Here is a 26207-nt window from a genome sequence, read left to right on the forward strand (position 1 = left end):
AAAGTGTTTTCTGAGAAAATGCTCTGCTCTGTAGCTTAAATAGTTGCTTAACTCCAGGATGGAAATAAATTTGCAGAGGACTCAGAGAGGAGTCTTGTAATACTGGGAGTCAAAATGGAGGCCAAAAATTTTGTGTAAGGTTGGCAAAGCTACAAGGCTGAACTGTACCAGTATGGTATGGGAGATGCGATAAGAAAATTGGAGAGACTGAGGGTGGGATCAGAGAAGCTAAAGAAGATGGTAGCATTTGGCTGTAGAGGTAGAACTGGAAATTGGAGGTCGGAGTGGAAGCTTGAAATGTTTGCGGGAGCTTCCTGAGGCTAGAAGCCAGTGAGGTGGGGGGAAAAGACAAAGGGGGCTGCCAACCCGCAGGTAAGAACTGGGAGCTCTGGTAAGATTGAGAATAGGCAGATAGGGAATGGGACAAGAAGTCAAGGGTGTTGGGAGGCAGATATTGAAGAAGACAAAGAAAGGAAATGGAGTCTGAACGTCCCTGGAAGGGTTTGTACAGGTTGCATGAGGAGCCTGTGGAAGTTGTTGTGTAGCAGTTAGGTAGCTTAGGAACACGTGAGCTGAGTCTATCGGAATATGGCCAGAAGCTCCTAAGGGAGGGGCACAATGGAATGCAGTCATTGAAGTGAGGCAGGACGGAAGGCCATAAATCTAGGGGAGGTTAAATCTGTTATATGAAGCAAGTTGCTTTATTAGAGGAAGAATATATGAGCTTTATAAAGGTTATTGTAACCTTTGCTAGTGATTCCAACTTAATGCTTGTTTATAAAATCTCGGAGTACAATTGATAAGTTTGTTTTCTGTTGATAAAATCAGTGATGTGGTACAGGAGTCGAGGATTTGAATGGAATAGAATAGTTCAGTTGGAAGGGACCATCAGAGACCATCAAGTCCAACTGCTTGGCCACTTCAGGACTAACCAAAAGTTAAAGGGTATTCATGAGGGCATTGTCCATTTGACGCTTGAACGTTGACAGGTATGGGGCATCAGCCATCTCTCTAGGAAGCCTGTGTTTGACCACCCTCACCATAATTTTTTTTTTTCCTAGTGCCTAATCTGACCCTCCCCAGCATAGCTTTGTGCTGTTCTCACATGTCCTGTCAGCAGTTACCAGGGAGAAGACGCCAACACCTCCCTCTGTGCTTCCCTCCTCAGGATTAGAACATAGATTCCAGCTGTTGCTCCAAAGCAGTTAGATTTGGCAAGCAAATACCTTCATGAGGCCTTTATCTTTTGAAAGTTCTGAGCTTCTTGATGTAGATAATCATCTTCTTAAAAATTATGAGGAGCTCTCACATTGGTGTATATTGTCTGCATTGTCAAAGGACTCACCAAACTCCAGTAGAAGCAGTATTTCAGCAGAAGCTGAATGCAGCCTTACTAAAGGAAACCAGAAGACCCACGAGGTGCTGTGCAACCCATGCATCTTGGGCACCGGCTTGTTAATGAGTGGATATTTTAGAGACCCATGAGGACATCAATGGGCATTTGATATTATCACTCTAGAAATGACTCTGCAAACTTACTGAGGGTGCACTCAATTCCCTCATCCAAGTTATCAATAAAGATATTAAAAAGGATGGGCCCCAACACTGACCCCTGGGGAGCACCACCGGTGACCGGTCGCCAGCTGGATTTCACTGCGTTTACCACCACTCTCTGGGCTTGGCTATCCAGACAGTTTTTAACCCAGTAAAGCGTGTATCTGTCCAAGCTGTGGGCTGCCAGCTTCTCCAGGAGAATACTATGGGAGACCGTGTCAAAGACCTTGTTGAAATCTAGGTAGACTACGTCAGCGGCCTTTCCCTCATCCACCTAAGGACCTGGCACTGAGGTCAGGCTGACAGGCCTGTAATTCCCTGGGTCCTCCTTACAACCCTTCTTATAGATGGGCATCACATTAGCAAGTCTCCAGTCATGCAGGACCTCTCTGGATGACCATGACTGGTGAGAGATGATGGAAAGCAGCCCAGCAATCACATCTGCCAAGCTCCCTCTGCACCCTTGGGTGGATCCCATCTGGCCCCATGGATTTGGTAGTGATAGTCCAGGTGGAGCAGCAGGTCTCTAACTGTTTCCACCTGAACTGTGAGGGGTTCTTCTGCTCCTCATCCCATACTTCCAGGTTGTGAGGATGAGCACCGTGAGGATAAGTGGTGGATAAGAGTGGGAAGAGGAGATGGAGGACAGCATGAAATCTGTGTTTGAAAGGATCATGAAGGGTATTGACTCACTTAGATGAGGCCTGATGGGGGCTTGGGAACATGAAAATCTAGAGAGGTGGCAGAAACAGAAGTTCCATTATGAAAAGACACTAGACAATGCTCTTTAGAAGTGACTCATGTGCAGCCTATTGGACTTGGAGAAAAAAGCTGAGTCAAGCAGTGAGGAGGACTGCAACTCCTCCAATGACTTGTGTGGAGGACTGGTTCACAAAGTGTCTATCCTATAAGTAGAGCTAGGAGGATGGTGCATGACAGCGGGGTTTAGAGATGATTTTTACAGTTTAGGCTTTTGTCTCTCCATGAATGGAGGTGGTGTGCCTGCTTGTTTAGTTTGGTCAGGTTAATAAAATTTTGTTAATGGTAGTTTTCAGTAGACCCTGATGGCCTCCAGAAGACAGATTGTATCACTGGCTGCTATACTTCTCCCTTTCCTATATTCAGATCTTGATTTTTAAAAAATCATATGTGGTATTTGTCTTCTTACCTGTTCATCTCTGTGTACATTATGGCTGTATTTGCTTTCCCAGGGAATCACAGAAGCAGTGAATAGTATTTGTAGTCCAACCTTCTTGAAGCAAGCTCAGCTATGAGATCAGCTGGTGCTGTGGAATCAATTTTTTTTTTATGCTTTTTGTTGACTAGCTTGTTTTGCTGCATGTCTTACTCTTCAGATTCTTGGCTTTGTGTAAATCTGTCTGCTTTCCTTCAGTGTGTGTTCTTTGAGGCGAGGTCAGCAGGGAGCACAAAGAGTTGCTATGAATAGAGTTCAACCAGAAAGTGCTCTGTGGGTGTGACAGCAGGAGTGGTTTTCCAACCTGAAGAAGTTCCAGTACAGAAATCCCCCCCGGTTAGGGAGCTTTGGGCTATTGTGGCCTTGAGCTGCTGTGCAATTGGCAATTGTGTAGGACTCCCAGTTTTGAGAGTGTTGGAAATGCTGGCTTCAAGCTTCTTGCTGAGGGTCCATCATCTCGCAGTGAGATCACTGATGCCCATGCCACTTCCACCCTTTATGTAGAAGAGACACAGTTAAATCAGGTGTCAGCACTGTTGTCTCCAGCTTAAACGTTTGTGACCCAGTAATGTAGGGCTATGAGGCAACCCTGACTCCCATGATGCAGTCACCTGAGCGCTGCAAATGGCCCTATGCCTGCTTGGGAAGAATGTGTTGGTATTCCTTTTGAATAAGAGACCAGAGTTATGAAAGACCTGGTGAAGGTGGCATTTTGAGCTCCTGGAGGAGACCGCCAAGATGTCTGTAAGTCTACCAAGGCCTGCACAACAGTGAAACAGTAGCCCTTGCAATTTATTTGTAGTTGTCCTGAGCTGGCTCATCCACAGTTCAGGAATCTGAGATCAAAACTCTGGATGAAGTCATTGATATCAGCCCTTCACAGAGCATTCAAGAGCATTCATATTTTGAATACCTCAGAGGCCTTGATCTTGACTCTGTCTGTCAAGAGCTCACTCACCTTAAACTGATGAACTACTCACCCATAGAGTTGAGTTCTGTCAGGCTCATCCAGGTGCTAGTCAGTCTAGTGAACAGAACTACAGGCTCCTGAAGTTCATTCAAGCATGGTGAAAGTATGGGGCCAGTTCTTGACAGAAGGCCCCAGTGGTTCCCCTTCCATTGGGAAGTTCAGTGGTAATTGGTCATTCTGAATCCCAAGGACTATAAGAACTCAGAGCATGACTGTGAGCTAAGTAGTCATAGTGGCTGGGATTCCCAAAAGATCATTCTGCCTATGTATTTTCTTAGAGAAAAGGCCTGAGAGAGGTGGATGTACCTTCATTCAAAGTATCCTCCCAGCACAGCTGCTAAAGTCGTAGGTCTGAGTCAGTCTTTCTTCCTGGTGTGGATGTTTGCATTGGCTACTGTCCATCCAAGGACTGAGGGACAGTATCACGTCACTTGTAGATGGCATAAAGCAAACAGTAATAAGGCTTTTGTATCTGTCACGTTAAACTCATGATGATGGTGGATCAGTAATGTGCTACTCTGATACTCATGATGCTCATGGAAGGATGGTGTGGTAATTCTTAAATGGGCCTTGAGATAAGAAAGCAAAAATCTGTGGAAGGGACCTTTCCTTCAGAAAAAAAAAATTAAACAAATGCAAAGTATGGATGTGTGGCTTTGGGGCCTGGAGTAAACTATCTGAACTGCATCTGAAGGAAATATGGTGAGTCTCGGTACCAATTGCTCTGATCTGTTGACCTGTTCCTGCTGCACCAAATTCTCTGTTAATGTATTTGTAGCTGTAAATTGCTTCTGAGTACTTTTATTGTGTATTCCACAGCAAATGGAGCCCACTGTGCTATAAGCAGTCAATGTAGAGTGGAAGGAGTTGAATCTAGAAGTAGTTGTGAAAGCTGGCCATGTGGCTGTAGCCACTTTGCTCTGTGTAACACAAAACAGATTTTATCCCAGCTCAGAATGAGTATAACTTTACTTCTAGTGCCGACAAGACCCCATATATTTTCTGTCTTTTTTTTCTTCCTGATTAACTTTAGTGGATAATGACATACAGCTGAATTCAGAAAGGTGGTTTATGTATATTTAATGGAATATTTTGCTTCCAGCATTTTTAAAGTAATCTTCTTAAATATATGTCTGTATAATTATGTATTTATAACATCTCTACGCTATTACATATACTTTCAAAATACATTTGCAGATCTGCTGATGCTGTATGGACAATTTTACCTTACGCCTTCTGGGAAGATGAATAGAGTCTTGGTGGCTAGGATAATTCACACACTAATGAGGGGATATTGCTTCCAAACTGATGAGTTGAAATATGATATGTTTAACTTCTTTTCAAGAGCAATGCAGTGTGCAAGGTATGTTGCAAGTGTTCCTTTTTTATGTTAATACCTGCTTTTATAGATAATAACTATTTAAAGTATTTTGGATTAAACTCGTGTAGTAGCAGGTAATCCTCTTTAGGCGTATTTCATCGTTCTGTCTTTGAACGCTTTTAATAAATTCTTTATTAACAACTTCTGCACTTAATATTATATATGCAAATAAAATTCAGATTATAGTTACATGCTAGTATTTACTTTTAAATAATTCATGTGAAAAGAAATATGATTATTTGTTCTGGAAGTTTGAGTCTTTGGTTTATATTGCAGGCAAGACAGAAATATTGCGGGCCTGGATCATATTATTGCAGCAATGAATATCTTCTTCAATACATTTGCTGTTAACTGTCGCAAGCGGATTTGTAAAATTGGAGAAGAAATTTTGCCTACAGTGCTTTATATATGGACTCAGTATAGACCAAAAGATTCCTTGAAGGAATCAATAATTGAGTTATTTCGTCTCCAAGTTCATATGCATCATCCAAAGGGTGCAAAATCTCAGGAAAAAGGTACTATTGAAAGCTCCCTGTCTTATTTCTAGCACTGTATAGCTCAAATTATTGTGCTAATTTTCTGAATTTTGTTACCGAGTCTTGGAAATACTGATGGAAATGATGATTACTTGCCAGTAGTTTTATTTTATAGATCTACACGGAAAATAAGTTTGCAAATTGTGTGCATTACAATTTCAATTTGTGTGCACTGTGTGCAAATTGTATGCATTAATTGTATTAAGTCCTGTAAAGTTTGGTTGTTGTTATCCTAAAGTTATTACTAAATCAAAGCACAAAGTCTTTGTCAAAGGGAATAGTAGTTCAGATTGAATTTAGATTGCCATGTGTATCATATAATCATGAGTGTTAGGAAATGATTGCAGTCTGACTTACTATATAATACTGGCCAGAAAACACCACTCAGTAATTTCTGTTTGCCTGTCATGGCCCGGTTTGGTTATAGCATCATTATTTTTTAAAAAAGATGGCTATTTTTGACTTTGGCTACAAATGGCAAAGAGTTTACAATTAGTCAATACAATGGCTTACCCACAGCATTTCACTGTAGTCTTTTTAGTTAAAGAACTGAATATTTCAAAATTCTTCCCTATGCTTATTATATGCTATGATTAAGTTGTCTTTTACGTTTTTTCACTCTTTTACTTCATTCATTCTCCATTATAAGACTTATTCTGCAGGCCTGCATTTGTTGTTAAGTTTTGTGTGCTCTGCTCTGATTTTTGCTATATTTTGTATTGTCTAAGTAGGTTTATATATTGTATGAAGTGAGTGGCACGTGTTATCTTTTAATTTTTCTTGCATGTACAGGTGCATATGACTCCAAAAAATGGCAAAGTATCTTACATAACCTATATGATTTGCTGGTGAATGAAATAAATCTCATAGGCAGTAGAGGAAAGTATTCTTCAGGCTCACGAACTATTGCTGTGAAGGAAAATTTGATTGGATTAATGGCTGATATTTGTCATCAGGTAACATTTTTATCGGAATATAAATTTGATGTATATACTTATGGTATAGTACATTTCGCTTTTTAAGCTGATACGGCTTTAACATTTCCTCAAAATCATTTACTGAAGTATTAGTTTCTTTTGTCTGTGTTCTGTTGTTAGTTTTTAGTTTTTGTGCAGGTTAGAATATTTGGACTTCTAAGTTACGCTATTTTTCACTAGTATTCCATATTAGAATGGAAGCATAAGTTCTTTTGTAGTAAGAAATGGTAACTAATGCCACTTATTGGCTCTTAAGAGGCTTTAAACAGTAAAAATGTATCAGTTAAGTTTGACATTTCAGTTTTCCTGTAAATACTTCTCTTTATTTTCTTACTTTCTAATTTCTCTTCATGAAGGTATTTACAGAGGACACAAAAGCTCTGGAAATTACCCAGTTGTATACGGTTTCACAGTCCAGTGATGAACCAGTACCAAGCAAGCGCAGGAGGATTGAACTAGACTGGGAGGTAATTCGGGAAAACCTGCAAAGATCGCAGAAGGATTTTGATGTCATACCTTGGTAATAACATCTTTACATGAACCAAATACCACTACAGACATCTTAATGTGTTAAATTATTTTCCTGAATACACTGTGCTTTCAAATTAGGTGTCTGAAGGTGCTGTAATTACATATCTAAGCAGTAAGCTTAGATTCTCACAGCATTTGGAAAGTAGTGAGTGGTATCTTGCTTTAAAAATTTGATACCTTTGATTTCCTGAGAAATAACAAATGGGGTCTGGTAGATTGTGTTGCAGTGTGTAACATTTTACAGCCTCTTATTTTTTATCTGTCTTTTGTGCTAGATATTACCAGTCGTCATGTAGGTGAATGTGTCATCCAGCTCTTGAGTATTAGGAAATGAAGTTGAGGTTTACTACTGCCTTAAGCTGGCTGGGTCACGGAACAGCAACTGTTAACAGTTTGGCTGTTCTGAACTAGTTCTCGCAATTTGCCTTAATACCTTGCCTAAAAGCTGTTGAAGTGCAATGCCTGGCATCTTAGCTTGGACACCAATGAAGGTGAATTTTTGTTGACATTAGGGACTTCTGAACAGGAGGTGCGGGTTCATAATCTTCCACTGGCTGCCCCAGGAGAAGGAATCTGTAACAGAAAGTAGAGAGAGATTTTTCTAGGACTTGCCAACTGTAGGCTCAAGAATGTCGACTTTTAGCTTCAGTAGATTACACTAAATGATTTTGCTGTTACCGTTCCTCCCTTTTTTACTTTTGGAAATTGCTGTACAGGGTACTAGAATAGTGTAGCTGCTAGTGAATTGGGTTGTGAGCAGGGGCACAGTGTGTGTGTTTAATGCTCACTCTTGAGACAAGGTGACTGTTTAGAACCTGACTGAGAAGTTAGCCCACTGTTCTGAGGAGAGGTAGCAGTCTCCAAGAAGTACTATGAGCACTATAGAGTTGCATCCATTGCTATGAGCAAAACCCTTTCAAAATTCACCATTCCCAGCTTAACTTTTTCTTCATTTGATGAATCTTAATTTTCATATCTGTTGAAGTGTTGTCATTTTTATGTAGTTTCTTCCTGGAAGTCACTTCCTGAGTCAGAGTGTGTAACAAGCTAGTCTAGCGAAAGGACAAAAATAATTTTTGTCTGATTTTTTTTTTTTTCATGGTCAGAAGCTAATGAAGTCAGCTTGTAAGAAACTTCTAGTGATAGTGAGGCTACACTGGCAGACTTCCCAAGTAAAAAAGTAGAACTAGTGAATCTTTTAACATTTGATAATAAACAAATCAGCTGAATACTAGAAAATATAAGTGAGAAATGGCAATCAGAGAATACAGCGTTTATTAACTTTTGAAGACACATTTATGTATGCTTCATATTGATTGCTTCACGTTGTGTTTTTAAGGTTACAGATTACAACTCGATTAATATCAAAGTATCCCATGAGTCTTCCCAACTGTGAGCTACCTCCCTTACTCAACATACTTCACCAGTTACTGCCTCAGCAGCGATGTGGAGAAAGGACCCCTTATGTGCTGAAGTGTCTTAAAGAGGTAGCTTTGTGTCAAAGCCAGAAAACTGATTTGAAAAGCACCTACAAGTTAGAGCTCAAGAGAACCTGGGCAAAAGTTTGGTCTCTTACCATTCGTAGCGTAAGTTTTCAGCAAATTGAAGTGGAGAGCTTTGGGTTACTTGGAGCTATGATTCAAGGAAACCTTGTTGTAACAGATAAAGAACTCTGGAAGATATTTTCAGGACCTCCATTGAAACCTTCAAGGTAAAACGGGAAGCAAAGATATTATTTCATGTCTGATTCACATTGCATTTTACTGTGTAACCAAAACCACTGCATTATTCAAAGTATTATTATTGTTGTTTTTGTGTCTGCATTTCTAGTTAAGAACTAGCCACATCTGTGTTTTAAGCACTTGAAACTGATGTAAATATGTGCCTAAGTGTAAAAGCAGAGGTGGAAGAAGAGAGGCAAGCATCTTCAAATGTTAAATGTGACTAAAAATATAAAATCTGACTGAAAGAGATGTGGTTGATTTTTTTTTGAAGTTAAAAAGTAGGATTTCTTCTAAATATATATTTGATTCTGAAATCAGTGTCCGGAAACAGTCTTTAAAATAAACAGGAAACATCTGTATTAGCAAAAATATGGCTTTTAAAAATGCAGGTTCAAGTAAAGGAGTTTTCTAGTATGTATGCTATTAAGTTGTTTGTGCATTTGATGCCCCCCAAGAGTGCAAAAATACTGACTTTGCTCTTTCAGATACCCATTTGTTTTTTTCTCATAAATGCCCTCTGTTCCTTTTTTTTATTATAGTTCTGCAGTATATTGTTTAGCATTACTGATGTCTGCCTATTCAGTGCCAGAAAATTTGGACATAGGAATGGATCAGAGTAATTGTGAAAGAAATCTGGTTTCTGCGTTAAAGGAGGCAATAATGAAATGGGTACTGTCCTGCTGTTTGGAGGAAGAAATGGAAGAATGTGTGAAGTTGCCTCCTGTGCTCTGCAGGTAGAGTCTTCGTGGCATAATTTTATATGTAAACTTGCCCTGTAATGCAGAAGACTGTCCAGGGAAAAGTGGATTTGCAGACCTGTATGGTGGTAATGCTTTGGTAGAGGTAGGTTTTTTATGCTTACTGTAGGATATCATTTTTGGAGACATAGTTTAGGCATCTACCCAGAGCATAATACATACAGGAAGTATGTTAGAAATCTTAAGTGAAAATTTAAGCCACTTTGAAGGTACACAGTGAATCTTATCAGTGTTTGTGCACACTACAGGAAACCCAAGAGCATGTCTGATCAAAAGAAAAAACAAAATAATTTTCTTTTTTTTTTTTTTTTCAGTGATTTTCCTCATCTTATGATACAAAAAATTCTTGTGAGCCTTACAATGAAGAACAGTAAAGCTGCTATGATTTTTTTCCAAAATGATGCTAAGTGGTATGTTTTTAAATCAATCATAATAAATAGTTATGCTTATATTTGCTATTTTATCAAGCAGAGACAATGAAATGCATAAATGTTCCTTGAGCTCTTTTGCATCTTTCTGTACAACATCTTCAATACCCCATAAAAATAAGAGTTTTTGCAATTTGTTAAGATGCTTCAAGCAGATGTTGAAATATCACCAGATGTTGCTGACAGAGTCAAAGATTCATGTACTGAACAAAATATCTTAGGAGGAATAAGTTTCTCAAGCAATACAGCTAAATATTTGTCTCTTTACATACAAATACATTAGATACTTTTAACTCCATAATATATTTTTCAAATAAATTGTAACTTTATACAAATATCTATTCATGCTTGTTAACATTAACTTCCATTCTAAAGGAAGCATATATTTTAGGATTTTTCATGAAGATCAGAGAAAATCTGTAAAGATTAGGTGATTAATTTCTGTGTCCTCACGCTACTCAGTATTTGTGGCCCAGCTACATGTTACTTGAGTCTCTTGGAGTAATTCTAAGAATGCTGTTGCATCTTTCACTGATGCATATATTCAAGCTCCTGGACTATATCCAGCTTGCTCTTAATGAAATTAAAGTGTGTATAACTTCTTGTAATGAAAGATAAAACCATTAGTTCCAGGCTTCTTTTGAATTTATGCTTCAGTTGTGTGAAGCAGATTGATGTCAGCTATCTCAACACAAACCAGTTGCTGGTACGTGAGCTGCAATAGAACTTATGATGCCTATACAGGCTTTATTTTTCCTTGTAGTTTCTTCAGACAGAGCTGAAATGGTAAGTATCCATTCCACAGTGAAAGTCACCTCAGAAATAAAAGATTAACCAGTTTCATTAACTTTTTAACAGAAGTTAAAATTTAAAATTTTAAAATTTTATTTTGCCTCTTTTTTTTTAACATTTAAATAATAGTGTTAAAGACTTGTGTTCATTGGCTGCTAAAGTAAAATCAATGTCTCTTGTTCAAGTGTGCAGCACTTCCAAGGAAAAGAGGAAAGCGATTTTTCTGATGTGGAAGAGCTTTATCTACAGACAACATTTGATGAAATGGATATTTTCACTAACTTTGCAGTAAACGTTGCAGATAAAAATGTGACTGGTTCAAGACTTGCCATCAACCAAAATCTTAGGGAAACACTGGAGCACTGCCTTTCGACAATGTCAGAAAAGCTTTTAAGCAGCTATGCTCCTGAGGTAAGTTAGAAATTACTGTTTCATCCTTATAAATGTGTTCCTAAACAATATATTTTCAACGAAAAGTGTAGAGATTTTCATTTCTTTCGTTTCTAAAAATGAACTGCAAACATTTTAAAAACTGTTTTCAATAATATGAAACAGATTGCTCTGTGCTTTTGTACATCATTGGCAAACTGTAATTTCCTTAGGTACATGTATGTGGGAAGCTACTTACTAGCTGTGTAGAAGTGGAAGTATGTGTGAAGTTGCCACATAGATCTTTGTTATGCTACTTTTTGAGATGTTTGCTTCAACTTCTGTGCCCCTGTAATGCTTTAAACTCTTGCCAGTTTTCAACCAAGATTGAGGCACAGAGGTCTCACATAGGTTTTGTAAAAAGAGGCAGCAGTATAAAGGCAGAGAAAGCTGCAAATACAGGCTGTATTAACAAGAACACAGCCAGTGCTCAAGGCAAATGATTATCCTCCTCTTTTTGGTGCCCTCTAACTGTGTCTAGAATGCTGCATCCAGTTTTGGGCCTCCCAGGTCAAGACAGTGAAGGCCACTGAGGTGATTAAGGGCTAAAGCCCTTAAAAAGTAGCTCTTAAAGAATAAGGGCTAAAGACCTGTAACCAGACACGGAGGGAGCTGGGTTTGTTCAGCCTGGAGCAGAGATGGCTCTGGGGGGACCTAACAGGCTTTGAGGGAGCCTCCCAGTGCCTATAAAGTTATCTGGAAGAGAGCCCGGCTCATCACAGTGGTGCATTGCAGGAGGGCCAGGGACAGCAGGCATAAACTGAAACAACAAATTAACACTGATGCAAGGAAAGTTTTATAGCTTGAGGACAGTCAAGCAGTGCCACAGCTTGCCCAGGGAGATTGTGTAGTTTTCATCCTTGAAAAGTTGATGAAGACAAAAGCAGCAGGCTTTTTAAGCTTCCAGTTCCATTGACAGGCTAGCTTTGATTTTGATACAGTGCTGTGCCTCCTTGGCAATTTGTCGTTAAGGTACTATAATATTTGGTGAGACAAAAGAGGGAGTGTTACGGTTTGAAACAAGATACGTCAATTAGGCACTGTAAAACCTCTTCCTGGTTTTGCATATGTAAACAGTGTGTATGCATGAGTTTCTCCATCTTTTTGTAGATACATGTTTTTAAACAACGTGGTAGCAAATCCTCTTTGGTCTCTTTCCCAGAGAAAGTAAAAATATTTATCTGCTCTTTCTTCTCCTTTGATCCAAAGAAGTTAGACAGGTAAACAGGGGTCTCCAGAATGTTCCTGCAGTAGATTTGCGGGCATTCACAACACTACATGCCATTTGTTTGTTGAAATTTGTTGCTGCTAAGAAGAAACATAAATTTACTAAGATAGCAAGAGGCAGTGGTAGGAATGTGTTGTAGTCCATGTCTAGGCTCATACTACTGCTTGTCCCGGTGTGGTGGTTTTACTCAGCTGGGCAGCTCAGCTCCACCACAACTGTTCTCATTCTCCCTCCTTACGCTGAGGAGAGCTGAAATTATTACTGTGGTGGAACCTAAAGGACAGGGAGAATTTAAACTGTTGTGAAGGAGGGAGGCGTAAGGGCCACGGGAGATGCAGAGAATATTATAACATGGAGAGCCAAAAAGACTTGATAGGGAGCTAAGACAAATGCAAGATGCAGAACACTAGAATGCAAAGCTTCATTCATGCTGACAAAATATGTATATACAAGTGTTGAGAAGAGACTAAAGAATTTGTATTTTGCTGAAAAAAATCATATTAAACCACTGGTGCTTATACTGTGTGTTTAATTTAGTCTAAGCTTGTTGCTGCAGAACATCTTGTTCGATGTGTCAGTCTCTCAGTTGGTGTTCTCGGCTGCTATTGCTACACTGGTTTATTTACAGAAGAGGATGCCTGTAAATCAGAGTTGTTCCAGAAAGCTAAGGTAAGCAGCAATGCATTTGCAAACAACTTAAAGTAGATTATTAAATATAAAATCATTTAAAAAACTCTATTCATATTAACACACCTTCAGACCATGAATATTTCCCCTGATTTATGCTTAAAAAAAAAAAGGCAGAGAGGTTTAAATATGTTACTGCTGCTGAAAAAATCAATGAATTCTGTCAATATACCAATATAGCAAATTTACAGATTCTAAATATTGGTATGTTTCTCTATCACCCCTTTTAGAAAGATAAAATAATCAAGGATTTTTGGGCAAAAGGACCATTTGGGATAAAAATTCCTTTCATTTATAGGTCTTTCATGCAGAATTTTTTTAATATGGGCTAAGACAGTATGAAGACAGCTATTGTTGTTTTTATTGTTGTGTGAGGTGCTTTTGCACTTAAATATGGAATCCCGAAACTTTGCATTATGGACAGATACCATATTTTCCTTTCATGATGAAACTGTCAGTGTTTCAGGCAAGTCTGTGCCATTTACTTGTTGCTTCTGGAGCAGAATGTTTGGGGAAAAAAAAGGAAAAAAAATGTGCCCAAACTCGCTGATGCACACTGTAAATATCAAAGCTGTATGAATCAGAATGTATGAACGATAATTATGTCCTTTTGTCTGTGTGTGTGCTGTGCATTTGCCAACATATAAAGGAATTTAACTGAACTATTTGTTGTATTTTTATTAGTCTCTCATTCATTATGCCGGAGAAAGCATTTCTAACTCAAGAAAGAAACTAAATGAAGATGCCCAGATCAACTCACTGAGGACTTTGATAATGCAGTGTACAAAATGCTTATGCAATTGTACCAAGGTAAAGCTTATAAAGTAATTTTTGTTTCTTTCCTCATTAATGAGATCACAAAGTTGGATATCACGTGTCGTACGTGAAAAAAATGAATTAACCTATCTGTACATCTTACTTTCTTACAGAACAGTGCTAATAAGATGCTGTCTAATTTATTCCTGCATTTGTTAACATCAAAATTTATGAATGATCTTGTAGATATTTGCAAAAATCTGGTAAGTACATTCCCTATGTTTCTGAATGCAGAAATGGTATATTTCTTATGATATAATAGTTTGGAGGCAAACAAAATAAGACACTTATTTCTATTTAACATTTGTATATTTTGAACACAGGCATAGGGGAAAAATGAGGACAAGTAGATAATATTTGATCAATATTAGCATGCCTGTTCATATTAAAAAACAATGCTATTTTTGGAATTTTTTAATATTATTTAATATTGTTAAATGATATATAGATTTTATGCCATAGAATTTCTATAACACGACATCTAACTTTAATGCATGTGGAAATGTTAAGAACTTTTTTTTTTTTTAGTTTGTTGGGTTTATGTGTCTTAAAAAACACTGTAGAGATGTTTTTTTGTAGATGTTAAATGTTTGAGCTGTAACTGGCTCTCCTCTCTTTTACAAAAGTAATCTTATTTTTATTTTTTACAAAAGTAATCTTATCTTTTACAAAAGTAATAGGATGGCACATCACTGGGTTTACTACAACTTTTGAAACTTCTCATTTTGGCAGATTGTGCTGTAGTCAGGTCTAGGTAGGCAAAATCCTTTTTTTTTTTTTTTTTTTCAGGTTAGGAGAACCTGAGGAATTTACCTTCTGTTAGCTTCTCATCTAGTAGGGAAAACAGTAATTACTGTGCTCTCAAAAAGGCCGTACGCTGCCTTTTCATTTCTGTGTAATTATGAAGTATGGTGGGAAGTTTGGTGTCTTACAGAGAATTGTTTTTCAACTACTAACAATGTCCTTGGCACCGTAAAACACAAAAACATGTCTGTCTCAGGAAGCTTATGTCTTGAAGAGAATAGTTCAAATACAATTCACATGTTTAGAAGACAGTTTTATCATGAAGAGTGAAATGCATCGCTTCAGTGTAGCCCTTATTTTCTTCACCTGTTCGAGTTGACTGGAAAACTGTAGTGTCTTTCGTCGTTCTATGCTTATGTGTTTTCTCCTGTCATTAAAAGCCAACTTTAAAAGAATATTGTGTTTTTGTCAGATGACATTTACTGGAAAACCAAGTGACTTAGGAGAAATGGATGTAGTGGGGCATGATCCTGAGGAGAGTATATTGGAAGCAGATAACCAGGTATCTGATAATCTATTTGACAGTCATTCAGTGACTGACGTCAGCGGTACAAATGAATCTGGTGACATGCAAAATGTAACAGGTAAGCTTTCTCTCTGTCCAAAACTATTTGCGAAAGATTAAGACCCCGCTCTCCTGCCTTGTTTTTACAAATTGTTCTTTCCTTGAATGACAGTTAGGTATCATGTTGTTCTGTTTTTAGTCAGGTAATAGTTGAACCAGGTACATTCTAAACAATTTTTGTACTTCATTAGTGTTTTAAAGATATTAATCAAGTACTCTAGCTCATCTGGAAATGAGAAGTTTATTTTTTATTTTACAAATAGTGAAATTCAGGAAACTAGTTAACTTGCTCAAAGTCAGAAGTTTTGGAAAAGAAGAGAAGGTGTGTCTGTAGACTACCTGTCTCTGTCATTAGGTTGTGCTTCATTTTCTTAAAAGTAGTCCTTTTTCATTTCTTTTGCTGATCAGTAATTCTTGGCAAGGTCAGCTTTCTTGTATCTCTGGACCAGTAGGAGGAGGAACATGAATTTGTATGTTCTTAGGACAGGTGTTTATTGCTGTTAAGACCTATAAGTACTGATGTTCTCTTTCATTTTAATTTGTTTCTTAAAATGATGCGTATTTTAGTGTCTAATCAGGACTATGGTTTCTGTTTTGTTATTGGAAAGGAAATCATGGTGTTATACTACTGCAACAAAGAGCTGGTCTGTTTTCTCCATCATGCTGAATAAATGTGTTTAGAAATATCTTCTCCAGCCATCCAATAAATGGTTCTAAAGTTTGGGATTGCAGAAAGTTACTCTAAATGTGGCAGAGCTCTAAATGTGACAGGAAATGACATTTGTAACTATTTCTTTTAGGTTATAATTGAAATTTGGATGAGGACATTAATATAGTGGTAATTGTCATAATTTCACTGTTGGGGAAGCTTTGAATCTGTAGTTTAAAATACATCCTAAGTAATAGTGAACAGCACAAAAAAAATGGTTCTGTTGTGTTCATTGTACTTTGACGGGAGAATAATCCATCTGTATGAGCACATAACATTGAAAGCATCTGTTTTATAGAGGGCCTTTTTAGATGTAGGAAGCATTCAAGAAACTACTTACTGTTGCAGTATCTGCTCAATAACAAATAAAGGTTTCTAGTACTCTGTCTATTGTAAGAACTTAGTTTTGTAAAGACATAAAATGTTATAAGGCTTTTTTGTTGTACTTGGAGAGGCATTTCTTACATGTGAACCTTATTTTCAGGTGCTGTGAGTCCATTAGCTGAAGAACAGTTGACAAAGCAGGATTTACTCCTCCTTGAAATTTTGAGGTTCTTATGTATTTGTGCAACTACAGTCCAAACTCGCACAGTGAGCTTCCGAGCCTCTGATATACGGAGGAAGCTGTTGATGTTAACTGATAGGAGCGTCTTTGACAGTGCTAAGCCATTGCATCTGCACACGGTGAGTGTGAGATTATTTTACAGAAGACTCACCTCTGTTCCAGTACTGTTTTTAAAATTGTGAATTTTTAGTGCCCTTTCTCTTGTCATCAGTCCTCTGAGAAGATCAGAAAAAAGGTACTTCTGATGTTTTGAAGTGTGCTGGGGTAGGCGGGGAAGGAGCAGTTGGAATTTGTTGTAAATTAGAAAATAAACAGCTGAGAAGTATAAACGTCTTGCCTTTATCATTAATTATTTGTTAAATACCTAAAAATGGTCTCTGTCATAGAATAGGATCTGTATTTTAGTTTACAAAGGAAATATTTTTGGTTGCAAAACACAAAAATTTCATAAGCAATGTTACTGTGACAGTGTGCATAAAAAGATGGTAGGATTCTAACACGTAAGAGCTGACATTAAGTATCCTTACTGCATGATGACATTCTATGTGGCAGTTACTGAAAATGTCTTCTAGGTTTTCTTGTAGTCTACTTACTTTCTTAAGAATTATTTTCCATTTTGGTTCTTTTTTTTTTCTTTTTTTTTTTTTTTTTGTTGTCTTCCCCAGTACTTGGTCCTTTTGAAGGAGCTTCCTACTGAAGAAAACCTCTTGCCTGAAGATGAAGTTCTTATGCTTCTTAAACCTCTTTTGTAAGAGAGAAACTATTTTAGCATTATTAGAGCTATTTTAGTTCAACAGCTACAGGATTTGAGAACTGCTTAGTGGTTCAAGATTTTTTTTTTCTTTCTTTGTTTCACAGTGCTGTGTGTTCCTTCTACCGTCGAGACCAAGATGTTTGTAAAGTAATTTTAAACAACTTGCTGCCTATAGCAGTAAGTTTGGGCCAGTCCAGCGCACATGCAGAAGAGACAGGGGATGCTCAAGGGCAATTTTTGGCAATTATTGAAGCCTTTTGGTATGTTTTATCTATTTAAAGCAGAAGTCTGTTTGCTGGGCATAAGATTTTTAACTTCGTTATCCACGTGATGACTGTGTGTCTTGCTATTGGTATCCCATGAGTCCAAGTGCTTTCCCTTTATCCAGCATTTAACTTTCCAGATTTCTATGTCATATTTGTATCAAAGTGTCTTTACAGTCCTTAAGATGATAGTGTTATAGAAATAAACACTACACATTTGTATATTAACAAAGATTTTACTCTCAACTGGATAAGCATCACAAGTACTGGATAACAAATGATAACTTGAGCAATCAAAAATAAATATTACTTATTATTGTAGATTACCAGGAAAATCATGAAATCCTGCCAAATTTACCTGTTAAGCACAAAAGAATGAACTGCAAGCAGCAGAAACTAACTTGTTAGAATTTTCTCAAAATAGTTGGCAACTTTTTCATTTATTCAAATGTTCCGTATTTCAGGAAGCTATCTCAAGGAAAGAGATGCACGGCACCAGTAAGAGTAGCGCTTTTAAACTGCATGAAAGCCCTGCTTGAGGTAATCCCATTTTTATTTAAATTCATTAGCATATTACATATATACTTACGATGTGCTTGAAAACAGTTTCTAAAGATTTTTGTGCATACATCAGTAAGTATATCACTGTAAGTATTCTGTATATTTTAAACCTCAGTATTCATTTTTTTCAGGCTGATCCTTATTCCAAGTGGGCTATCCTTAATTTAAAAGATGGAGATCTTCCTGTGTGTGATGCTTTCCCACGTTTTCTCGCCGATAGTCACCATCAAGTTTGCATTCTTGCTGCAAAGTCGATTACCAGGTGATGATGTAGATATTTTTTCTGTTTATAAGTATAACAGTAATTTTCACTTTAACTGGGTCTTACTTCTGCTACTGTATGCCTGCTGTTTCTAGTAGTTCTGGGGCATTGATCTTGAGGGAATATAAAAGCCTATGAAGTATTCTGTGTATATATATGTGTGTGTGTGTATATATGTATATAAATATATGTATATATATATATATATACACATATATATATATATAATTATGTACATATATATAAACTGCGTATAATTGTAATTTTTGCATTAGATGCATTATGCAAAACTTGAATATGAAATAGTTGTTTATCCTGTAGAAATAAGTTGGTCACATTGTGTAGCATGGAAACTATTTTAAAGGATCTTGTATATTTGAATACCATGTACAGTTCTTTCTCCATTTCTCAAAAAAAATAATATAATGGAACTGGAGTAGGAGTGGAGAAGGGATGTTCAAAAGTAAGGAACACTTTACACACATCAGTTGTTTGCGTAAATTGTAGCCCTTCAGCATAAAAAGAATTGAATTGCAGGAGATATATTACAAAATCTGGAGTGGAATAAAATGAAGATTATTAGTCTTTTCCAGTTTCAAGACTACGGTACATCAATTGAAGCTAACATGTTCAAGATTCTAAAAAAATATGGTTTACTTCATACAATATTCAATTATGATGATTATTATCCTACTATGTTCAACTGTCTAGATGCCCAAAGTTTACAGGGGCTCAAGAAGTGACTGGACAAATTCATGAAAGAGAAAATCATTGAAGGATACTAAATATAGTCACCACTTCTAACTCATAATCTGCCTAGGTCTCCAGTGGTCAAATATTAGGATGTTTTCAAGGGTGTTATTCTACATACAAAGCAAACATATGGTGACCTTTCTTAGGTATCTGTTGTTGGTCACTTAGAAATAGCTAGAGTGATGTTTGGTCCAATCCACTATGATGTTCCAATTTTTGTAGCAGACTGAGTTGTGCCTTTATCTAAATATATATATATATTTAATACGTATAATATATGTATATACATTATATGTAAACACATATATCTATATATATTGTATACTATGTGTGTGTGTGTATATATAAATATATATATATATGTATTTGAGAAACTCTTTATACATCTACATTTGTTTAGTAAATGTATTCCCAACATATTTCATGAGGCAGAATGTTCCGTTGTGACAACTAGTTGAAGTTTAGATTCCTGCACTGGCAGAGATTGGGAAACTTTCATTTCAGTTTTTAGCCCCAGCAGATAATCTTCCTGTTACTGAAAAAAGTTTGAGGGAGAGGAAGGAAGGACTGCTATATACAAGAAAATGAAGAAGAAAATTAGAGTGTATAGAAAAGCAGAATCCTATTATTTGCTTTGCACAATATGCACCAATTCTGTAGACTAAGTGTTATGCTAATAATTATTCTTTTTTTGAAGTTTGTTTCAAGATGTGAAACAGAAAGATTCTTCTGGATTGACAAAACCTCTTCCCTTGAAGCTCCAGCAAAAGGCTTTTGAGAATGCCTATCTCAGAGTTCAGGAAGGAATGAGCAATCTGGTAACAACATCTAATCATTAGTTTTGCCAAATTTTCAGGTTGTGAATATGATGACTTTTGAAATAAGTGTGTTTAGCTTTCCAAGAATATTAATTCTTCATGGTTTCTGGTAATCTGAGGTGGTGGAACAACGTGGTAATCCTTTATACGTTCAGTCAGTCTGTTTTGTCCACGTTAAAAATCTGTCAGCTTTTTCAGTGTATGCTTTGGACTGTATAATGCTACTTGTTGCAGATTTTACTACTGTAACATTTAAGAATCAAAGGAAAATGGAACCGTACTATTCTAAACAATATATAAATAGTGAATAGGTGGCAAGGTAAATTTAAATTATGTACTTTTACAGTTCTGTTTTTATACTACATATTTTGGTAAGGTAATGTTTCCAGTGGTATTAGGATACTGATTTCCACAAAATTAAAATTTGCTTAAAATATAAAATATTCAGATGAAAATTCAAGTAAAAGAAAAGTATTTTTTTTTTTTAATAGCAGTAACTGGAAATGTAGTAGTGTATATTACTGCAGAATTTCTTTAACTATTAATATTTCTATTAGTGTCTCATTTTTCCCTCTTCCTTGCTACCATGCCTAGTCATCCATACTTTCCATAATATTTTTTGTTGGTCTATCATATTTCCACCTGCTGTCTCTATTTGTTGTGTTTTCTCTCTTTGTTGCACTGGGTTGCTGTCCTGTAGCTTGGGCTTGCTGTTGAGGCCTCATCCCTGTGATCTCGTTCCATTTGTTGCCTACAGACATCTGTTGCTCCAGCTCTTCGTTGTTTCATCTATTTTCTCTGTTGCCCCAGCTCTCTGCTCTGTCACCTCTCCTTGCTGTCATCTCTCATTAGCTTCTGTCCTTGGTTCAGTTTCGTGTTACTTTTATTCAGTATTTGTCACTAGTCAACACTGTGCATTAGGAAAGGAAGAACTGTATTTGAATCACAAGGTGGCTCTTGCATGTATGCTTTAGTGGTTTGTGCTTTTCTCCTCACATGGTAATACATATGTTATTATTAGGAAATTAATAAAAAATAATAATTAAAAAAAAAAACAAAAACTTGAGGAAAATCCTGCTGCTGTGTCTGCTTTAGAGGCAGTAAATTTTGCAAAGGAGCAAGAGGAGACTTGTTAGTGTCTCAGTTATTTGTCTGCTAAGTGTGTTGCCTTTGTTTGAGTTGCTAATACTACATGTGAACTAAAGTATATGAGATACAAGCTTGTATGCTAACATGCTGGAGGCAGTAAATTCTGGTTGAGAGGTGGAGCAGACAGCTGGGGGATTTAATTTTTAAGCAACCAAAGCAGTATTTTCAGAAGTGTTTGTATCAGCACCCTTTGTTCTAATTTATTAATTTAGTTCTTCAGATATTTGATTGTTTTAACAATCAATTTGTTTTAACAGCATTAGATTATTTTAACAGAATTTTTATGTAAGGTCTTCATTATTTCTTCCTGCAGGTTAGTGATGGTGCAAGTTCTGAAGATCTCTTGGATAAGCAGCGTAACAGAAAAGCAGTTTTGCTGATGCTTGTAACCATGGTTCTGTGCTGCAGTCCTGTATGCGAAAAGCAAGCTTTGTTTGCTATTTGCCAGTCTGTGAAAGAGAATGGGTTAGAACTTCACCTTGTGAAAAAGGCAAGTAAAAAAATCTGGTTTATATTTAGGTTATAAATGAAGCAAAGCAAATTTGTAATGGTGCAAAATGCTTTTGTCAATTTTAAAAGTTGTTTTTTTATTTAATGCAATGCATGGCTAATGTGAGACTTAAATATCTGAATGAGTTTGTAATTAAATCTAATAATCTGTATAATGTTAACACAGAAGTAATGATATCATAAAAAGCAATTTTAACAGTAAATCCTGTACCTTAAAAGCACAGATCTAAAACACAAATAGATTTTTGAACATTAAAGATTTCAGAACTCATTACAAATTCTTTCTATCCTCTAAAAGTAAGTTGAATTTTCCAATGTGGAAAATATGTAAAGTAAATGCAGTGTATTGGAAGATGGTATGTGTCTTGATGAACTTTTATGTTGCTGTTCATAAGGGTGTACTGAAATAATTGCTGTTCGTACTACAGCCTATCATGCTGGTCATTTTTTTGATGTGTGTGGTCTCTCATTTACTCAGTGTCTCTTGTTCTATGTGCAGTCTTTACCCAGCAAAATATATACCAGTTTGTCCTTTCTTTGCATGCTACCTCTTCCAAGGCAGGTGTAGTTCTTGATTGCCTTCTTAGAAGAAACAGAAATTAAAAAAAAAAAAAAAAAAAAAAAAGCTTGTGCTAAGTAGGAACTGAATTACATGAATAAGTGTTAAAAGGGTAGGGGGGTGGACAAGTAGTACTTTCACTATGCCATTGTATCATGTATTGTTTGTGCTACTTTATAATCTTATTTAATGCACAGGTTTTGAAAAAAGTATCTGACATTTTTGGCTATAAAAGTATAGAAGACTTCATGACATCACATTTGGATTATTTGGTGGTGGAGTGGCTGAAAATAAATGACAGGGGATACAACCTGTCTGCCTTCCCTTACGTACTTCTGAACTATACTAGCCTTGAGGAATTCTACAGGTAAGTTTGCTATATGAAAGCAGTTTATCTAGATTTATTTACAATTATGACACAAGGTTTCAAATACCTAAATGTAGTTACGCATCAAGATTTTACTGTAGGAAGAAGTATTGAGAGCTTTTCTAATGTATTAGCATCTTCTATACTATAGTTATGCTGCAAAGACTTTTTGTGTAGCAGTAGCTAGACAATAATTACAGGCTTAGTTATAGAGGAATCTAGTGGGGGAATGGCATTTGCTATATTATGCTTGAGATTTTTTCAAAAATGCAATTCAAGGACATTCTGGAAATGTATTTACTACATGTAGGTCTTGTTACAAAGTTTTGGTTCCACACCTGGTCATTAGAAGTCAATTTGAAGATGTGAAATCACTGGCCAACAAGATTGAAAAAGACTGGAGGCAGGTTTTGGCAGACTGTTTTCCAAAGATACTTGTGAACATCCTCCCATATTTTGCCTATCAAAGCCACGGAAAGAGTGAAGTAGCACAGCAAAGAGATACAGCTTCTAAAGTGTACGACGTGCTTAAGGATGAAGACTGCTTAGGGAAACAGGTATCAGTTTTAAATGCGTAAATTGAGTTGTATGACGTGAAAGAAACTCCTATATATATTTTGTAAAAATATAAATAATTCATGTTTATAGATACGAGATTATTGTTGTAATACAGCCAAGCTAGCTGAATTTGTATCCCAGATTTTTCAAGTAATTGGGGTTCAATAGTATCCAGACAGTATCTGAAGTGTAATTTATTTCAGAACGTGATAAAAAGAAGTTTAATTATACAAGCCTGAGTTCCCCTGTTACATATCTCTTTATGTAAGTCATGTTTTTCTCCTAAAATATTTTTAATACTTCCTGAAGGCTCTCCTTCTTCCCCAGAGGCAGACTGTATACAGAACAAGTAGTAAGAATTAATCTTACTTTTATTTTTTTTCCAAATGCAAGGGCAGCAATTCTTCTGCCTGTGACTGTCATAGGTAAGACCTAACCAGGTGTAATTTCTGAATAAATTGTATGTCTTGACTAATTCAACAAATAGAGAATCCAGACAAGAAAAGATGGGTTTTCACAGAAGGAAAAAAAAAGTGTTAAATTATTTTAGCTAATTTTTTTCTTACTAAAATACTATTTTTCTTCTTCTAGGAAATCGACAATTTATCTCATAATAATTTATCAGAAATTGTGGTTGAACTGTTGATGACCTTACATGAGCCACCTAATGAGGAGGCAGAAGGGTCTCATCTCAGTAAATACATAGGGTAGGTATTTGTAGATTTTAAAAAATTTGTAGTTTTTTTTTTATGTATTTCTATAACATTATATATGAGTGTATTTGTATAACATTGTGTATTAAAATGTGCCCTTCAGGCATAAGAAGAGATAACTTTGAAACTGAGAATTAGTGGACTTTATTTTCATTAGTGATGATACCTTATGTGCATCCTTTCTAAATAGTTATTCCGTGATATCAGGAAAGGGGAATCTCTCTACAATATGTCAGTTAATGGAAAGAATGAATAGGTGGGCAAGATAATTCCATTGTATGTTAATAAGCTCTGGACTATGGCAATGTTGGATTAGATCAATTTAAACTAGGATGGAAAGCCACCCTGTAAAATTTTACTTGCAGTAAAATTAGCCAGGTTTTAATGACTAATTTCAAGTCATTCTTTCAAAGGTCTGTAAATACTTATAAGTCAGAAGTGAAAGTAAACCTTTTCTTAGCAGTTCCTGTAGTGGCTGCTCTTGTACTTGGTAAGAAAATTGCTTAAACAATGTCAAATTAACTAATTCCTGGCTAATAGAAATATTTGAATGCTAAAAATAGTTTCATTTTCATTTTTAGATTTTCCTCCAAGGTACCTTATATTAGACATATTTTTTTTTTAGCAATATGGTCTTTCAAAAAAAGAATAAAAGAGTGTTAAAGAGAAATGAGACCTTGAAAACTGCCTTAAAGGTGCAACAGAGTTAAGAATAAAAAGTGTGTCACTCTGCTTGGTGTTTTGAGAGCTTCTCACTTACTGAAAGTAGAAAGGATTTCCTAGGACTTTTCCTTCTATTCCATGAGACATATGTCATTTAACACATGGGGTTTGATTCTTGGGGAAAACAAACAAACAAACAAACAAAAAAAACCACCACCTCTTATTTTTTCATTCAGGGAACTGGATCCTTCACCTAATCCTCCTCATTTTCCGTCTTACGTGATTAAGGCAACCTTGGACTATATTAGCAGCTGTCATAAAAGCAAATTAAAAAGTCTCATAGCCGTTCTTACTAAAAGCCCTGTAAGTATGTAAAGTATGTAATAATGACTTTTTTTTTTTTTTCCTTTAGAATATAAAATTCATTTTATGGGTACATTTAAGTTTAGTTAGACATTTTCATCATGTATATTTGAGGAAGAAATACAAACTTAAACACATTTCTCTTTTTTTGCCTTGTGAAAAGGAAGAAGTCCTAAGTTCTGGGATATGGTAACCTCACAAAAATTCCAGGGCTTAGAGTATAATTGCATAATGCATATCCAGTAATGTATAAATGGAATTATATTAAAGGCTGGGGAAATGTCTGTATACCAGATACAATTTAGATGTAATTTATTTATTTGGCATATGTCTGAAAAACATTCTAAAGTAATTATGTTTGGACAGTTTTTTTCTAATTACTGTCTACAATTCAAATATTAAAGTTAGCTTCCCTTAATGACAGTGTAAAATTCTTTAGTCTGTCATATTTTCAAACACTTGATTTTCTGTTGTTAATAGCAAATAGGAAGGTGTATAAAATGATGCAGTATAAACATATTCCTGTTTTCTAACATAATTCCTTAGAAACTTATCTTTACAAAGATAATGCTATTTTATTGCATATGTTGTGAAGAACACAGCTTACTTTGCCCATCCATAATGACTCTAAAAATAATAAGAAAAAAAAACTTCATGAAGCATGTTTGTCTAAAACTTCTAAGCGTCAAAGTTAGTACTGCCAGCCAGTGGAATAAATTCTTTAAATCTTTTTAACGTCTTTGTCCATATAGATATGTCTCCCTATTGCTTAGCTTTTTTTCTTGATATAAAGTATATATCTGTTGGCATTATGAATGATCTTTTTACTCATAGTTCTATTTATTTTTAGGATTCATTCCAGAAAATTCTTCTAGCCCTTTGTAAACATGCATCAGATACAAACAATGTCTACAAGAGACACAGAGTTCTTATAATTTATCATTTCTTTGTTACTCTGTTACTTAAAGAGATAAAAGATGGTTTAGGAGGAGCATGGGCTTTTGTCCTCCGTGATGTAATTTATACCCTGATACACCACATCAACAGCAGGTAAATATGACAATTACGTCATGGGTGTCAATAATCCGAAAGCCTTTTTATTTTTTTATTTTGTTCCCTTTTGGAAATATATTCTTCTGTATGCTTTTTACTTGTTTTTTAAAGTGTTTCAATCAATTTGTGTGTTTTTCAGTTCTCCTTTATCTCCTGAGCTAAATCCTTAGAGCCTTGATAATTTTTGTTTAGAATCAAATTTTCCAATAAAG

The 26207-nt window shown here is 36.1% G+C and overlaps 1 protein-coding gene across 6 annotated transcripts in view; it reads left to right on the forward strand.

Annotated features, from left to right (window-relative positions):
• Nucleotides 1-26207, forward strand: part of ATM (ATM serine/threonine kinase) — a 68146-nt gene that overhangs the window by 3994 nt on the left and 37945 nt on the right. For 5 of the 6 annotated variants that reach the window (XM_084505399.1, XM_084505403.1, XM_084505402.1 and 2 more), the window contains exons 6-29: nt 4917-5082; nt 5377-5615; nt 6429-6592; nt 6970-7133; nt 8484-8855; nt 9408-9602; nt 9941-10036; nt 11032-11257; nt 13041-13172; nt 13875-14000; nt 14120-14209; nt 15223-15394; nt 16569-16768; nt 17315-17397; nt 17508-17663; nt 18131-18206; nt 18359-18489; nt 19940-20060; nt 21523-21699; nt 22476-22645; nt 22956-23202; nt 23795-23910; nt 24816-24942; nt 25793-25992. In XM_084505399.1, the coding sequence (XP_084361525.1) occupies nt 4917-5082; nt 5377-5615; nt 6429-6592; nt 6970-7133; nt 8484-8855; nt 9408-9602; nt 9941-10036; nt 11032-11257; nt 13041-13172; nt 13875-14000; nt 14120-14209; nt 15223-15394; nt 16569-16768; nt 17315-17397; nt 17508-17663; nt 18131-18206; nt 18359-18489; nt 19940-20060; nt 21523-21699; nt 22476-22645; nt 22956-23202; nt 23795-23910; nt 24816-24942; nt 25793-25992 (3946 nt within the window). Of the gene's footprint in view, nt 1-4916; nt 5083-5376; nt 5616-6428; nt 6593-6969; nt 7134-8483; nt 8856-9407; nt 9603-9940; nt 10037-11031; nt 11258-13040; nt 13173-13874; nt 14001-14119; nt 14210-15222; nt 15395-16568; nt 16769-17314; nt 17398-17507; nt 17664-18130; nt 18207-18358; nt 18490-19939; nt 20061-21522; nt 21700-22475; nt 22646-22955; nt 23203-23794; nt 23911-24815; nt 24943-25792; nt 25993-26207 lie in introns of those variants that run through there. The other variant, XM_084505404.1, reaches the window with a different exon arrangement.

The sequence above is a fragment of the Aythya ferina genome, assembly GCF_964211825.1.
Source record: "Aythya ferina genome assembly, chromosome: 1".
NCBI lineage: Eukaryota > Metazoa > Chordata > Aves > Anseriformes > Anatidae > Aythya > Aythya ferina.